The sequence below is a fragment of the Lucilia cuprina genome, chromosome 4 (genome assembly GCF_022045245.1).
Source record: "Lucilia cuprina isolate Lc7/37 chromosome 4, ASM2204524v1, whole genome shotgun sequence".
NCBI lineage: Eukaryota > Metazoa > Arthropoda > Insecta > Diptera > Calliphoridae > Lucilia > Lucilia cuprina.
The window spans coordinates 51,127,105-51,144,069 of NC_060952.1; the positions used below are offsets into that span (position 1 = coordinate 51,127,105).

At 29.1% G+C, this 16,965-nt stretch overlaps 2 protein-coding genes across 4 annotated transcripts in view; one reads left to right on the forward strand and one right to left on the reverse strand.

Moving 5' to 3' along the window:
• LOC111681668 (tubulin polyglutamylase TTLL5) overlaps positions 1–16,965 on the forward strand; it is a 261,613-nt gene that overhangs the window by 230,397 nt on the left and 14,251 nt on the right. The window lies entirely within an intron of this gene.
• On the reverse strand, positions 8,157–13,924 carry LOC124419428. Of its 2 annotated transcripts, XM_046948835.1 has the most exons (6): positions 13,657–13,924; positions 9,111–9,183; positions 8,992–9,048; positions 8,752–8,930; positions 8,530–8,680; positions 8,157–8,459 (listed from the first exon to the last, which is right to left on the reverse strand). In XM_046948835.1, exons 2-6 carry the CDS (start codon positions 9,166–9,168, stop codon positions 8,311–8,313), a joined length of 594 nt encoding a protein of 197 aa, XP_046804791.1. In that variant the 5' UTR covers positions 9,169–9,183; positions 13,657–13,924; the 3' UTR covers positions 8,157–8,310. The 2 variants fall into 2 exon arrangements, with proteins under 2 accessions (XP_046804791.1, XP_046804792.1); XM_046948836.1 differs by lacking the exon at positions 13,657–13,924 and having other exon boundaries at positions 9,111–9,191.

A 16,965-nucleotide genomic window follows, 5' to 3' on the forward strand; every position in this document is an offset into this window, starting at 1 on the left:
CGGATATAATTATTGCAGGAGACTTTAATATAGATTGGTCCAAGGACAGTATATACAAGAATAAGTTGAAACAGATAATAAATGATAATGGAATTCTTGTATAATCCACGCGTAACTCAAGAACAATAATTGATTATGTCATTAAGAACAAAACAAACATTATAATAAATAATAGTGAAATAAATAAAATATCCGATCATGAGATAATTGAAATAAAAATCAGTGATGAGAAAACTAATTATATAATTAAAAGAGAAATAGAATACTTTAAATATAATAGACCTAAATTCCAAAGAGAAATAAATTTGATGAAGGCCAAGACCTAAACTACAATGTAAATCTTTTTGATAAAGCTTTAGAAGATTCTATAAAGAGACTAACAATTAAAAAACAATAAATGAAAGAAGTATTCAAAATAAATGGTTTAACAGACAGTTACATATTTTAAAGGAAGAAAAAGTTATAAAGTATAATATTGCTAAAATAGAAAACACACATCATGCCTGGAATGAATATAAAAGTGCTAGAAATATATATAAAATAAAACTAGAAAATGAAAAAAAAACGATTATATTAATAGACAAATAAGCAACACTAAAGACCAAAAACAAATGTGGAAAAATATTAAAGACTTAGTCCTAAAGAAAAACCGATCTGTGATACAATGTGATTTTTAATAATATAGAGTATAAGAATAACTGTGATATATCAAAACAATTCAACGAATAGTATTAAGAATATAAGAGATAATATAGAACATGTGCAATATAATAATCAAATGAATGTGATAAATGCTAGATTTACTTTTCGTGCAATATCAATTATAGAACTTAAATAAATATATAAACAAATAAAAAATAAACCAGACTTTAAAATGATCATAGATAATTGGAATACAATTGGTCGTAATATACTAAAAATTGTAAATAAATCATTGAAACTTGAATCTTCCCAGACAACTGTAAAAAATCAATGATAACTCCAATGGAAAAATACCAAAAAAAAAATAAATGCGAAGAATTTCGTCCGATTAATACATTGAAATTATGTGATAAAATTTTAGAAAAGATTGTGAAAAACCAACTTGAAGAATTTTTAGAAACAAATAATATATTATCCAAATATCAATCCGGATTCCGAAAAATATTTTCATGCGAAACAACGGTCAATTATTTCATAAACAGGTGGAAAAATATTGAGAAAAATAAAAAAATTATGCCAATTTTTTTTGGATTTTAAAAGAGCATTTGAGACTATCGATAGAAACATCCTTATACGGAAATTGTACAATTGTGGAATTAAAAATAAATAATTGAAATGGTTTGAACCATATTTAACAAATAGAAAACAAATAACTAAAGTGAACAATATAAAATCAATCGAAATTGAAAATGAATACGGGGTTCCACAAGGATCAATTCTAGGGGCTCTACTATTTATTATTTATATAAATGACATGCCAAATATGCTATGAAAATGTAAGATAGTATTATACGCGGACGATACTCTAATTTTCAATGAATCGGATACGGATGAGGAATGTGTAAATAATTTAACGCAAGATATGATCACTATAAATAATGAATAAACTAAAACTAAATGAAAATAAAACGAAAATACTAGAAATAAACATGGACAATAACTTAAACTTCGAAATTAATAATACAATAATTGAAAAAGTAGACTATATAAAATACTTAGGTTTTATAATTGATAAAAATATGAACTTTAAAGGCCACGTAGAATACATATGCAAAAAGATTGGTTTGTTGAGGAAAATAAGAAATAAAATTTCAACTATAACTGCATTAACAATGATAAAACCACACTTTGAATTCGGTTCTACAATTCTATATTCATGTCTTACAATTATCAAATTGAGAGACTACAAAAACTACAAAACAAGGCTATGAGGTCAATTATAAAGTGCAATAGGTTTACACCAATACAAATTATGCTGGACACTTTAAAATGGTTAAATATTAGGCAGCGGCTTCAACGTAATACATTGATATTTATACACAAAATGAAAATGGGAAAAGCACCAGAATACCTAACAGATCAGCTAACTTATGTAAGCCAAATACAGCCCATAATCAACGAAATGCGAACGATTTTAGACTGTACAAAGCTACTAGCAATAAAATGAAGAGGGTACTATTCTACAAAGGACTGCAACTGTTTAATCTGCTACCAACGGAGACCAAGAATGAACAAAATTTTAATATATTTAAAAGAAATTGTATAATTTTTGTGAAAAATAATATATCAGAGTTTTTAATAATGTTAAATTAATATTAAATTAAATCAAAATGTAATATAGTTCTAAAGATAAAGTATTTGAAATACTAATAAATCATAATAATAATAAAAAATGATCATTCACTAGTATATGAAATCCCATTAATAACACAAACAAGTAAGAGTGTTATATTCGGCCATGCCGAATCTTATATACCCACCATCAAATCATTCTTATTAATAAATTTTGATATTATCCATCTATGTTGAATTATATATCAATATTAATATGAACATCGGGGAAATATTTGGAAGAGCGCCTTTAATAAGGTGTAAGTTAATAGGGGCATAGGCTCATACAAATATTTTTACTTGAAATTTCATCGCTGTAGTCGTATTTGACCATTACAGCCAGTAAGTTATGAGTCAGTTATAGACCGTTTTCCTACAAAACTTGTTTATGTAGAATTTGATCGCTGTAAGCTAGTAAGGCTTTAAGGTCATTTTTTTAAGGGGGCTTTACAAGTGGGGTAGGGTTAATTAAGGACCGATACTTATAAAATTTCATAAAATGCTTTTAGCTCTCACAAAACTTGTTTATGTAGAATTTTACTGGTGTACTAACATTTTTAAGTTAAAAGAAAATCACTTTAGTTCCTATAAAACTTTTTATGTCGCATTTTATTGCTATATATGTTTCTTAAGGTCAGATATAAGCATTAAAGTCATTTTCTGAAGGGGACCTTATGTGGGAGGTAGGGCCAATTTTGAACCGATACTTATAAAATTTTACGAAGATATTTTAATTCTTATAAAACATGCTTGTGACGAATTTTACCGCTATAGATGCATCTCTAAGCCAGTTATGAACGACAAAGTTATTTTCTGAAGAGCCTTATATAAGGGCTAGGCAAAAACGTGAACCGATATTGCCCACTTTTAATAAGGATCGATCCTTATAAAATTTAAAAGGGAGCTTTCTGCTCGCACGAAACTTGTTTATGTAGAATTTTAGCGCTCTTTGAGTCAGTAGTGAATGAAGAGATTTATTTCCCATAAAACATGTTTGTGACGAATTTCACCGCTTTTGGTGCTTCTCTTAGCCAGTTATGAGCGATAAAGTCATTTTCTAAAGGGGGCTTTATATGGGGGGTAGGGTCAATTTTGGACCGATCCCTATTAAATTCTCCCAAGAGATTTATGTTCCCATAGAACATGTTTGTGCTGAATTTCCACGCTATTGGTGCTTCTTTTAGACAGTTATGAGCGATAAAGTCTTTTTCTAAAGGGGACCTTATATGGGGGGTGGGGTCAATTTTGGACCGATCCTTATAAAATTCTACGAAGAGATTTATGTTCCCATACAACATGTTTGTGCCTAATTTCAACGTTATTGGTGCTTCTCTTAGCCAGTTATGAGCGATAAAGTCATTTTATGAAGGGGACCTTATATGGGTCAATTTTGCACCGATCCTTATAAAATTCTACCAAGAGATTTACGTTTCCATAAAACATATTTGTGCCGAATTTCACCGCTATTGGTGCTTATTTTAGACAGTTATGAGCGATAAAGTCTTTTTCTAAAGGGGACCTTATATGGGGGGTGGGGTCAATTTTGGACCGATCCTTATAAAATTCTACGAAGAGATTTATGTTCCCATAAAACATGTTTGTGCCTAATTTCAACGCTATTGGTGCTTCTCTTAGCCAGTTATGAGCGATAAAGTCATTTTATGAAGGGGACCTTATATGGGTCAATTTTGCACCGATCCTTATAAAATTCCACCAAGAGATTTACGTTTCTATAGAACATGTTTGTGTCGAATTTCACCGCTATTGGTGCTTATTTTAAACAGTTATGAGCGATAAAGTCATTTTCTGAAGAGGACTTTATATGGGAGGTGGGGTCAATTTTACACCGATCCTTATAAAGTTCTACGAAGAGATTTATGTTTCCATAAAACATGTTTGTGCCGAATTCCAACGCTATTGGTGCTTCTCTTAGCCAGTTATGAACGATAAAGTAATTTTCTGAAGGGGCCTTTATATGGGGGGTAGGGACATTTTTTGACCGGTCCTTATAAAATTCTACGAAAAGATTTATGTTTCCATAAAACATGTTTGTGAGGAATTTCACCGCTATTGGTGCTTCTCTTATACAGTTATGAGCGATAAAGTCATTTTCTGAAGAGGACTTTATATGTGGGGTAGGGTCAATATTGGACCGATCCTTATAAAATTCTACGAAGAGATTTATGTTCCCATAAAACATGATTGTGCCGAATTTCACCGCTATTGATGCTTCGTTCAGCCAGTTATGAGCGATAAAGTCATTTTCTGAAGGGGACTTTATATGGGGGTAGGGTCAATTATGGACCGATCCCTATAAGAGATTTATGACCCAATAAAACATGTTTGTGCCAGTTGACCGCTATTGATGCTTCTGTTAGCTAGATATGGGCGATAAAGTCATTTTCTGAAGGGGGCCTTATATGGGGGCTAGGCGAAATCGTGGACCGATATTGCCCATTTTCAATACCAAACAGACTGCATCAACTATAAGTATCTGTGCAAAATTTCAGCTCGCTATCTACTTCCATTCGGACTCTATCGTGTTTTTAACAGACAGACGGACGGACGGATATGGCTTGATCGTCTTAGAATCTAATAAGGACCCAGAATATATATACTTTTATGGGTCTTAGACGAATATTTCAATGTGTTACAAACGGAATGACAAAAACAATATACCCCCGATCTTTCTTGATGGTGGGTATAAAAATAACGTAAATGTATATTTCATTTATTATTTAGTACCTTTTGAACAACTGTGTTTATTTTTGTGCTTCTACTAATGCATTCTCACCAGAGTTAGGTCTCTGACAATACCTTTTTTTATTTTTATTACACAAAAATCTATAATATAGGATTTCTATGCTTTTTTATGAAAAACTGAAAAAAATAATGAAATACTGAACATATCAGAGTTTAAATATTAGTAAATGCTTTTATATTTTCATACCCTTCACCTTCGTGAGAAGTTTGTCATTCCGTTTGTAATTTCTATAATATAATTTTCCGACCCTATAAAGTATATATATTCTGGATCCTAATATATAGCGGAGTCGATTAAGCCATGTCCGTCTGTCTGTCTGTTGAAATCAGTTTTTAGAATACCCCAGATATCGGCGAGATCCGAATCTTCAATAATTCTATTAGACATGCTTTCGAGAAGATCGCTATTTAAAATCAGCAAAATAGGTCGGTAAATAACGGAGATATGAGCAAAAATCCGAGACAACCTCTGAAAATTTCATCAAAAAATGTCAACAACAACACTATATAGAAAAAGATGTACACGTGTGTGTGTAGATGTATTTGGTTTTATTCAGCTGTGTATTTTTTTGTATGTTTGGAATCCAAACATACATTTTTTGTTAAAATAAAATAATTTTCCCTTTTGTTTTGCAAATATATTTTTTAATGAATAGAGAAAAGTATTTAAAACGTTTTCAATTATATGAGAGTAAATTGTGAGTTATTGTACAATAATTTTTATACGAATAATGTAAATTTTAAAATTTAAAACTAACACAAATTTTTTCCAAGTGCTTTTTAAAACAATTTTTTTTACGATAAACCAAAACAAAATCTACGTCTCGTCAATGTTTACCAGCAATGAATACGAAAGTGTTGTTTTACTCTTGCTTGTATACTGTTAAGAACAAAAACAACGTATTGATAGTGTTAAGCGCATATAAGTGTATAGAAAACGCACTGTCTATAGCTAAGCGCATTTACAAAAACAAAAGAGTACCAAGCGCATAGGGCTTGGGCACCCTTGGTTTGGATGCTGTTGGCATCATTGCGTTGTTATTTTTGTTTTTCTGTGTTTTTCGTTATGTATGTTTAGATGTCTGTTGGTTTAGATGCCTTGTGTATTTTGTGTTTTATTTCGTTTAGCGTTGTTGTTGTTGTTCTTTTTGTTTAGCTTTTGATGTAATAATGTAGTCGGGAAAAAATTTAAAATTTATAAAAGATGTTTAAAATACACTATGGTGAAGGGTATATAAGATTCGGCACAGCCGAATATAGCACTCTTACTTGTTATTTTTGACTTTGCAATAAATATGTATTTACCTCATATTTAAAAGTATGCATATTTTAAATATGGTTCTGTTAAAAATATTTTTAGTATTTTTGCTAAAAATATTTACTCATACAGGCTATTGCATATTGCAGCTTACAAACAAATATACAATTTTTTACATGCAATATATTAAGCAGCAACTCGCTAACATATTTATAATACCCACAAATATTTCATATTGCTTGCCTATAATATAAAAATATTTTCCTTAACATATTATTCAAAGTCAACAATATTGAAGCCATGCAAGCAGTAATATTCGAACATGAAATGTACGCAAGCAGAACATATATGTGCCGACGAAAACACGAAACAAAACGATAGTCGCGACTATGAGGTTATAATATTATTACTATCAAACTTAAATATTATTTTATATAGGAAATGACTTATGGTCTAAAATTTAACATTTCATGTTGGACTTGAAAAATTATAAAATGTGAAAATGTGTGCAAGATATAACCAAATTTTAATTAAAAAATAATTGAAAGCGTTAGTATCTATGTTCTCATAAATGTTTAATGTATATTATTGGAAAAATGCCCTGCAGGAAATGTCAATATTGAAACTGTACTGACTTACTATTGACGCAGTCACCAGTACTACTGACTTATTATACAACATACAATGCTTTTTACTATAGACATTTAACATGTGCGTGTCATTGAAAATCTACTACTGACGTTAGTACTATTGACTAGGTACTTCTTTTGGGACCATATGTAGACATTGGAACCAGTAAATCAATAGTACTATTTAGCAGTTCTAGTCTACACTTTTGGTACTTTTATGTAGTAAAAGTCTACAATAAAATTTAAAATTTGTAAATATTTGATATTTTATTAAAAAATGATAAGGTACGATTTCATTGTTACAGCCTTTTTTAAAAATTAAATATAAAAACAAAAAGGTACTATTATTCAGTCTCTCTTATAAAGGAACAATACCAAACAGACTGCATGAACTATAAGTATCTGTGTAAAATTTCAGCTCGCTATCTACTTCCATTCGGACTCTATCGTGTTTTTAACAGACAGACGGACGGACGGACATGGCTTGATCGTCTTAGAATCTAATAAGGACCCAGAATATATATACTTTTATGGGTCTTAGACGAATATTTCAATGTGTTACAAATGGAATGACAAAAACAATATACCCCCCATCTTTCTTGATGGTGGGTATAAAAATAAGCCTTTTTTAAAAATTAACAAGTAGGAAAGTATAGTCAGGCTTGGCCGACCATATAATACCCTACACCATGAGTATATTTTTAAAATTTTTATTTTTTGTAAAGAAACTTTTATGTTGAATATTACCATAAATCCAAAATTTTTAAGCCATTTATTGATAAAAAACTAAAATTTGTAAATGAGGCTTTATATAGGTCAAATATGGGCCGATCCTCGTTAAATTTGGGAAAAGGATATATTTCTAAATAACAGTTAGTTTTGTTGAGTTTCATTGCGATACAAATGGTTACAAGTCAATTTTAGACGTTTAAGTCATTTTTTGAAGGGGGGTTTGTATGGGGGCTACGGTCAAATATAGGCCGATCCTTACGAAAATCTGCAGTGTCATTTATACTTATATAAAACTTATTTGTGCCATTTTCAATGGGCTTCGTCCTTGTGCCAAAAAACATGTTTGGTCCAAATTTCACAAGGTTTACATGGACAGCCAGACGGACGGACGGACATGTCTTAATCGACTCAAAAAATGATTCTGAATCGATCGGTATACTTTAAGGTGGGTATTGGACCAATATTTTTGTATGTTACAAACATCAGCACAAACTTATAATACCCTCCCCACTATAGTGGCGTAGGGTATAAATATAAAAACAAAAAGGTACTATTATTCAGTCTCTCTTATAAAAGAACATAAAAAATTTGTTTTACTAAAATTAGGTAAAATTACTAATCCTCTTTGGGAGAATCGTCGTCTTCACGATTTTCATTATTTTTGGTTTTGCTGCGACCCATTCGTTTAAAATATTTTTTCTTTTGACGCTGAAATGCTGCTCTAATCGTTTGGTCTGAATTTTCATTAAAAGTTGCTATTAAATCTGGATATTAAAAAACGAAACATATTGTTAAAATATTACAAATATGAGAACACAAGAAAGCATTTATTACCTATTATGACTTTAAAAACATTTGCGTATTCGCGCAACCTCTTTTTGCCAAAAGAGCCATCAACATTAAAATTCATTATAATATTTTGGCCAAATATTTCATGAAGGTTTTTTTCTGCATTACCCGCAAGGAGTGATTTCATTTGTCGAATCTATTGAATATAAACAAAAAAAAATAAATTTTATTCGTTGAAATATTTCCACAATAAAAGTAAATACTTACATATGGGTCTGAATGGGTCTTCAAAATAGCATCAAATTCTCTTAGTTTTTCTTCAGATTCGATAGGGAAAAATTCCATAAGATTTGATGTAATTTGGTTTTGTTTCACAATTGTGTCTAATAAAACTTTATGTTCTGCTAGAATTTCAAGTAGCGTGTTGTAGCGTTTTTTAGCGTCATCTATAGAAATAAAATAATAAGTCTACAAGTCAACAATTTATGCACAAACATTTAAACAAACCTTTATATAAATTAAATTGTTTTGATAGTTCTTCACAGCTAGAACATTTGGAAGTAACTGGAAAGAAAAAAATAATTAAGTATAATGTACATTTTAACATTATGAAATTGTAAAATTACCTTCTTGAGGAAAATATTTTAGTTTTCCTTTGAAGTTTTGTGGATGCTCGTTTGACATTTTTCTAAAAGACAGCTATGGAGAATCGGTATTATTACGATATGATTATCTTTAGGTAGACTTATAAATTTATATTGAATATCGCTAAATAAGAATTTTTCTTTTTCTCCTAAAACTAGTTTTGTCGTGAAAATGCCTATTTCGCAGGAATTGAGGGGTTCATGAAAAAAGCTCTCTAAATCTAACAAACGTCGTCCTTGAATATATATGTCGTCTTCTTTTATTATTGCTTCAATTTTTACAGGGATGTCTGATTTAACAGCACAAATATTGTTGGGTTCTTTGGATGAAATTAAACAATCATTGATTTGAGCTTCTACAATTACAGTTCCTTCAAACTTTAATGTTTCTGTTTTAGCTTCGTCATATAATTCGTGTTGTTCTCTTTGCACAATTTGTTGAATTATAGAGGTTGGTTTTCGAACATGTTTTTTTTAAAATTTGCATTTCATTTTCGAAATTATAGGCCGAAAACGATGTTAGAGGTCCGTACTCTTCAGCGCAGGCTGCAATATGCAACAAATTGTGCACATTAAAGGAAACAAACACAATTGGAAAATTTTCAACAAATAACTCAAGCAATTCGTTAGCTACTTTCACGTTACTATAAACGTGCCTTGGACTAAGTAGCCGATATGCACAATGTAAAACCAAAAACTCATAGTATATATCTTTGTGAACGTTATTGCAAAGAACAATGGGACCAGTATATGCAAGGAACTGATGAAATTTAGTGGCCTTCCAATGATGTTTTTCATCAAGTGATCTAGGTTTTCGTGGAAACTCCTTTGAGAAACATTTTCTTAACTTTAACAGCTCGGATGATATTTTTACCAAGTTCTTTTTAGGGGTCTTCTCTTCAGTTTTGTTGTTAATGGTTCGAACAAGAATCTTCCGTATAACTCCAAGATCGATAAGATGCATACTATCTAAAGGAACTTGCCTTATCATATTAAAACCTATTTCTTCAAGGGGAGTTTTTTGATTGAGGAATGTTTGGTTGTGGTGGTTTAGATACTTTTTTGAAGAAAAGTCCGTATCGGGGATCAAAGTTCCGCTAGATGTACTGTATGTTAGGACATTACCAATTTTTTTAGATTTTTGGGTACACTTAGTGCATCCATGGGATGCAGTATGTCCTGGAACACCACAAATGAAAGCCTTAGCTGGCGTGTCACATGACAAACATCGAAACGAAATTTTAATTTTCTTGCCATTTAAAAAACATTCACCATTAAGAGAAAGGACATCTTCAACAAAATCTTTACAAAAATCTTTAACACATTTTGGTTTTGGAAAGACCTACATATATTCTTATCGGAAATGGTTTAACTTTCTCCTGCACATTAACGATTTTTAAAAGAATTGGCCACAACTGTACTCGCGAACTTTTAAACAATGGGATTCCATCAATGTTGATATCCAGTTCAATTTCGTCGTAATTTTTCAAAACTTGCTCAAATTTTCTTAGCTGACTTTCAATTCCAATGTGGCAATAATTTCCTCCAAAAACTTTTCTGATTGAAAGTTCTTGCCTTTTACCCATCAGCGCTGCAGCTGAGAGAGGCACATCTAGACCTTCCTCCTGTAATATAATGAGAAGCTTTTCCAAACATTTTCTGGAAGGGCCTGTCTCAATATACTAATTTTTAATCTTCTCGCGCAAACTATATTTTGGAAAATCTATTTGAGACGACACGGAACATTCAGGCTCCACAAAATTTTCAAAATTCATACTTGGACTTATAAGTATCTCATTTTCACTACTTCTATTTTTATATAAAATTGACTGTTTTTTAATAAACGTTTACAATTTCTTTTACTCATAATTGTTAAATTAACTTACAAATCACTATTATTCACTTTTTCTTGATTTATTTTTTTTTAAATTTTGATGACAGCCGCCTTTTTTCCACAAAATAATAAAAACATTAAGAAGAAGCATAGTTTTATTACAGAGCATACATTTTGTAGCTAAAAGTCGACTGGGATTAGCCGTCGAACTTTTTTTAAAAAAGCCGTCGTCGTTGAATACAATTTTTTTATTTTTTGAATGAATTTAAGAAATTAAAAACGGTTTGTGGTATTTTGATACTTCTGTTATTTAGAAACATGAATTTTGTGAATAACTACTATACCACAATTTAAAAAACATCCCATTGATAAAAACGATTTTGCCGCCGGTACATTATTAATCAGCTGCCGCCACTCACTTGTTCTTAACAATTTTTTTCTCATCAAAGGCAAATAAAAAAATTGTTGACTCTTCTATCACAACGTCACCATAAAGTCACCAATATAGTTGACAAAACTGGTGACTTGGAGACACTTGTCGACAGGTTTCCTTCAGGGTGTATTAACCAAATTTTAATTAAAAAATTATTAAATTTTTGAATTGAATTATTGAATGTATATTAAATTAATGTTCAATTTTATGTTGAGTATTAAAATGTGTCTATTTACATTGATCGTAAAAGGTAATATAATACGAAAATATGAGGTTACAAAAACTACAAAGAAGTTTTTACATGAAATGACAATTTCATTTAGATATTAAATGTAATGATTGTATCAGAACAAAAAGGGTGTAAATAAGTTACATTAATTACAGCAAGAACAATATCAATAAGTTTGTGAACAGGCAGTAATGTTTCGTAGTGTCTATGAAATGATCAATAGTAAAGGAAATTATAGGCATCTTAGAAATTTGTAACAGGATGACAAAAAATTAAGAGAGGATATAAAAACATAAAATGTTGTTTTTGTAATTTTACATTGTGAAAGGCTTAAATAACAAAAATGTATGAGTGTACTACATATATACAGTGGACGTCCAATAGTACGTACCCTCTTTATTACGAATAAAGTCACAAATTTTTAATTCGATAGTACGAATAACACATTTTTATTGGAATTTTGGTTTTATTTACGTATGAATGAAGTTCTTATTATGTTTTTATTTTATTATTTTGGTATCATTCACCTTTAGCTCAGAAATTTTGGAGTTTTTTTTAATATTTATTACAAGTGTTTTTTGTTTTTAAAAGTCCTAACACACAATTTACTGCATGTAAATTAGCATTACTTTATGTGAAATATTCCAAGTTTTTAAGAGAAAATTTTAAATTATAGAATTGTTTTTGAAAGTGATATATTCCAATCAAGTTTCTAATAAAAGTTTTATGTAATCTGAACATACATACACATTTTAGAACATATGTATATGTATATGCAAATTGTCTTTGGCAGACATATCTTTAAAAACATTAAAATTTAAGACCTTCTATTACTCATTTCAACCATTGGACTCACGATACTTTCAAAATTAACAATTCGTATACGTAAATATGTCCCTTTTATTTGAAATAATACACATTTATTATATTTTGTTTCGTTATGTAATTTTTGAAAAATAAAACAAAAATAAATAAAATCCAAAATTTTATGTGTATTATTTGAATTTAAACATATAAAATATGTTGTTCAATAATACGAATTTTTCGGTACTACGAAAGGGTCTGTATGTATTTCATATGCATGTACATATGCTACATTTACATACTCACAATTATCTTACAATAATGAATGAACATGTGCGAAGAAAAAAATAAATATGTATTATTATTTTTAAGGTCAATAAAGTATTTTGCTTTATTGGTTTTTTGTTAATTTTTTAATATTGCTACATTTTGTTATAAAATTTAATATTTTTATTACTCCTATATATTAGACTAACAGTTTTAAGATATTTTAGTAGTGGAACGACTAAATTTGGACATTTCCTATAAATCTATAAGAATTTATCAATATTTAACTTAACATGAAATCTATAGTTTCTTTGATTTAATTTGGAAAATAATAAGTAATTTTGAATTGGATACATGAAATATTATATAATCTATGGATATGGACCTAGAAAAGATGTTTATTGGGGTTTAAATCTATATATTATAACAAGAATAATCTGTGTTTTGGTAATTTTGCATTGATAAACAAAAACTACATTACGGAAACCACATCTATTTGGGGAGTACTGTGTGAATTTTATTAAGAATTGTAGAATATTGATTCTTGTTCAATAAAGCTAACACTAAATACCATCCTAGCCACTCTAAGTATGGGGATATCACCGTATACCACTATAGAACTATAACATGCTAAAATCTTGATTTTCTACCTCATATTTTGAATGCTTTATTTTATGAATAAAATAAATTTAAACATAGTGTAATCTTATTTTCGTATATGAACTTTGGAGAAGATAAATAATGACTTCAATGGTTTTTGCTTGGAAACAAATCGAACTCCTTTGGTAGTTAAAGATTTTGAAGAATAACTCAATGCGTTTTTTAAATAATTCTTTGGGTCATTTCATCATTAAGTATTTTTCCTGTAGCACAAGTTCACTTTATATTGTTTCCAAGCAAATTAAGGTTTGCTTAGAGGTCTAAATTTAAACATAGTGTTCTTTTAATTTCGTATACGTACTTTGGAGAAAATAAATAATGACTTCAATGGTTTTTGCTTGAAAACAAGTCGCTCTCCTTTGGTAGTTAAAGATTTTGAAGGATAACTCAGTGCGTTTTTTTAATAATTCTTTGGATCATTTCATTACTATATTTTTTATTGATTGATTAAACATCTCATTATTGAATATCACTGATTTATACTTGTTATAAACTTATAAACTTATTTTTTATATTATAATTGCCTCATTATTTGCCTTTAAACATTTTTAACGCAAATAACTACACAGTTTTACACAATGAGGATATGATTTTTGAAAATTACAATTGAAAAATACTTTAACAATAAAACAATAAATTCCAAAAAGCAATTAAAAAATTATTCTACACAATCTCTATTTTCAATTGGAAAACAAAATTGTGAGTATGTAATAATTAATTTATAGAATTGTGACATATGTACAGTGAATCAACTAAGTTTTTTGCCTATCTTTTTTAAGAGAATTTTATTTTTTGTTCATAAATAAAAACAGGTAAAAAGTAAATTTATGTTTTCCAATTAAAAATAGAGATTGTGTAAAATGGGAAAACCAAGAAAAAAATATTAAAATACAAATTTTGGTGCATTTGTTGTAGCATTTTATTATTTTTCATTAGAATTTGCACTTCAATAATGTTTTTTGCATATTGAGAATTCCGGAATTTCGTTGGATTTTTCAAATTATTTTTTAATTACTTTTTGGAATTTATTTTTTTATTGTTAAAAGGACGAGTGTTAAGTATTTTTTAATTGTAATTTGCAAAAATCATATCCTCATTGTGTGAAAATGTGATGTTTTTTTGCTTAAAAGTGTTTAAAGGATAATAATGAGGCAATTTCGATGTAAAAATTTAGCTAAGATTTCTATAACAAGTGCAAATCAATAAAATATAATTATGAGATGTTTAATCAATAACATTTAACAATATAAAATAGAGTAATTGATGAAATGATTCAAAGAGTTATTAGAAAAAAAGCACTGAGTGGTGCTTCAACATCTGTAACTGCCAAAGGAATGCGACTTGTATACATTGGATTCCTGATTTATCATTTCCAAAATCCATATACGAACTATGAGGAACACTATGTTTAAATTAGGACCCCTAAACAGACCTTAGGATGCTTGGAACTAATGTAAATTAATCAGGAAAAATACCTAATTGAGATATTTTAAAATAGAGGTGGTTATCACACCCTAAGGCCAACAAAAGCAATATTTTTCAGCTAATACATACACTTATAAATAATTTGAACCCAAGTCAAGAATAACTATCCAGATCCTATACGCCTACTGTATCTTATTCATAAATAAAGTATTTCAAATATGAGGTTGTAAATCAGGATTTTAGAATGTAATAGTTCTATAGTGGTATGTGGTGATGTCCCCATACTTAGAGTGGTTAGGATGGTACTCGTTAGATTTATTGAATAAGAATCAATATTCTACAATTCCTAATAAGATTTACACAGTACTCCCTAAATAGATGGGGTTTCCGTAGATTTATACCTCAATAAACATTTTTTCTAGGTTTAAATCCATTGATTATCTTATATATAATGTATCTATTGAAAATTACTTATTATTTTCGAAATTTAATAAAAGGAACGATAGATTTCATGTTAAGTCAAATATTGATAAAATCTTATAGGTATATATAATAATAAATCGGTTAAGAAATGTCCAAGAAATGTCGTTCCACTACTAAAATATCTAGAAATGTTATTCTAATATATAGGAGTAATAAAAATATTAAATTTTATAAAATAATGCAGTAAAAAAATAACAAAAAAAACCTAAAAAGCAAAATTCTATATTGACATAAAAATTAACAATACGTTCACATTTTATAAAAAATCTCGTTAATTAATATCACGATTTTACTTTTTATGGTATTATTAAATAAAAATATAAGATATTCTTTAAAAAATAAATTTGCTATAAATAATTGTTCAGATAATGTTGTTTCATAAAATTTATAAAATTTTACATAGGCAAATTACTTAATTGATTCACTGTATATGTACATGCATATGAAAAACATACATGTATATGTATTTAATACACTCCCTGCCAGCAATTTTGTAGTCGACTAAGAGACAAATTCACTTCTAGTTTACTTTTACAGACTGACTACAAGCTAACTACAATGTAATGCACCACTATAGTGGGGAGGGTATTATGCGTTTGTGCTGATGTTTGTAACACCCAAAGATATTGGTTCTAGACCCACCTTAAAGTATACCAATCGGCTCAGAATCACTCTCTAAGTCGATTTAGCTATGTCCGTCTGTCTGTCCATGTAAACTTTGTGCTACAGGTCGCAATTTTCAAGATAATTTGATGAAATTTCGCACATACTCTTGGTTCAAGGACGAACGCTATTGAAAATGGTTGAAATCGGTCCATTATTTCGCCTAGCCCCCATACAACCGTACACCCCGAATTGGGCGTTTAGGCTCAAAATTACGTTAAATGTTCTATTATGTCAACAACAATCTGCAAAACTTGGTTTTATAGAACGATAAATGACACTACTAACTTTTATAGTGTTCGGGCCTCATTTGACCCTAGCCCCCACACAAACTCCCCTTCAGAAAATGTCTTGAAGGTAAAAATTAATTTATAATTTCTAATAAAACGTTTAAAATCTACATAAATAACTTTAAGGTAGAAGTGAATTCCTTTACCAAAATTTATATTTTTTATCATATAGTCGGCAATGTTCGACAATACATTCATACTTGTTATGATTTTATTTGTTAACTGTAGTAGACTGACTATAAACGAACAACAATGTAATGCAGAAATGTTCCAAAATTTGGTATTTATTAACGTAACGTATTTATTATAAACGTACACGTTTGTCATTTTCTTGTATACGTTGTGAAATTAGAGTCAGTAAATTGGAAAAATTAATTATAAAAGGTTAAATATTTCAAAACTCGGTCCCTAAATTCTAAATTCAGCTGATTAATACTGTAAATATAATACATTAACAATAAACATTACACATATAAATTTATTTTAGATTTGGATCAATGGGAATCATTAAAATAATGAACAAAACATTCATAATTTTATGGATACCGGTGTTATTATTAGTTCTGATGTCTATTAATATCATAACTTGTATTAAAGCGAAATGTAATTTAGACAACTAGTTGTTAAATTTTAAATATATTTAATTAAAATGTAATTAATTAATTAAGTTAATTAATTAAAGAGTTACCTCTAAGCTAATTTTTATACCCTACACCACTATAGTGGGGAGGGTATTATAAGTTTGTGCT

Coding starts and splice junctions, on each gene's coding strand:
- LOC124419428 (XM_046948835.1), bottom strand. CDS start 9,168: ATGTCAAACGAGCATCCACAAAACTTCAAAGGAAAACTAAAATATTTT. Junction 8,681..8,751: donor AGACCCATTCAGACCCATAT/GTAAGTATTTAC, acceptor TATATTCAATAG/ATTCGACAAATGAAATCACT. Junction 8,460..8,529: donor TGTTTTTAAAGTCATAATAG/GTAATAAATGCT, acceptor TTTAATATCCAG/ATTTAATAGCAACTTTTAAT.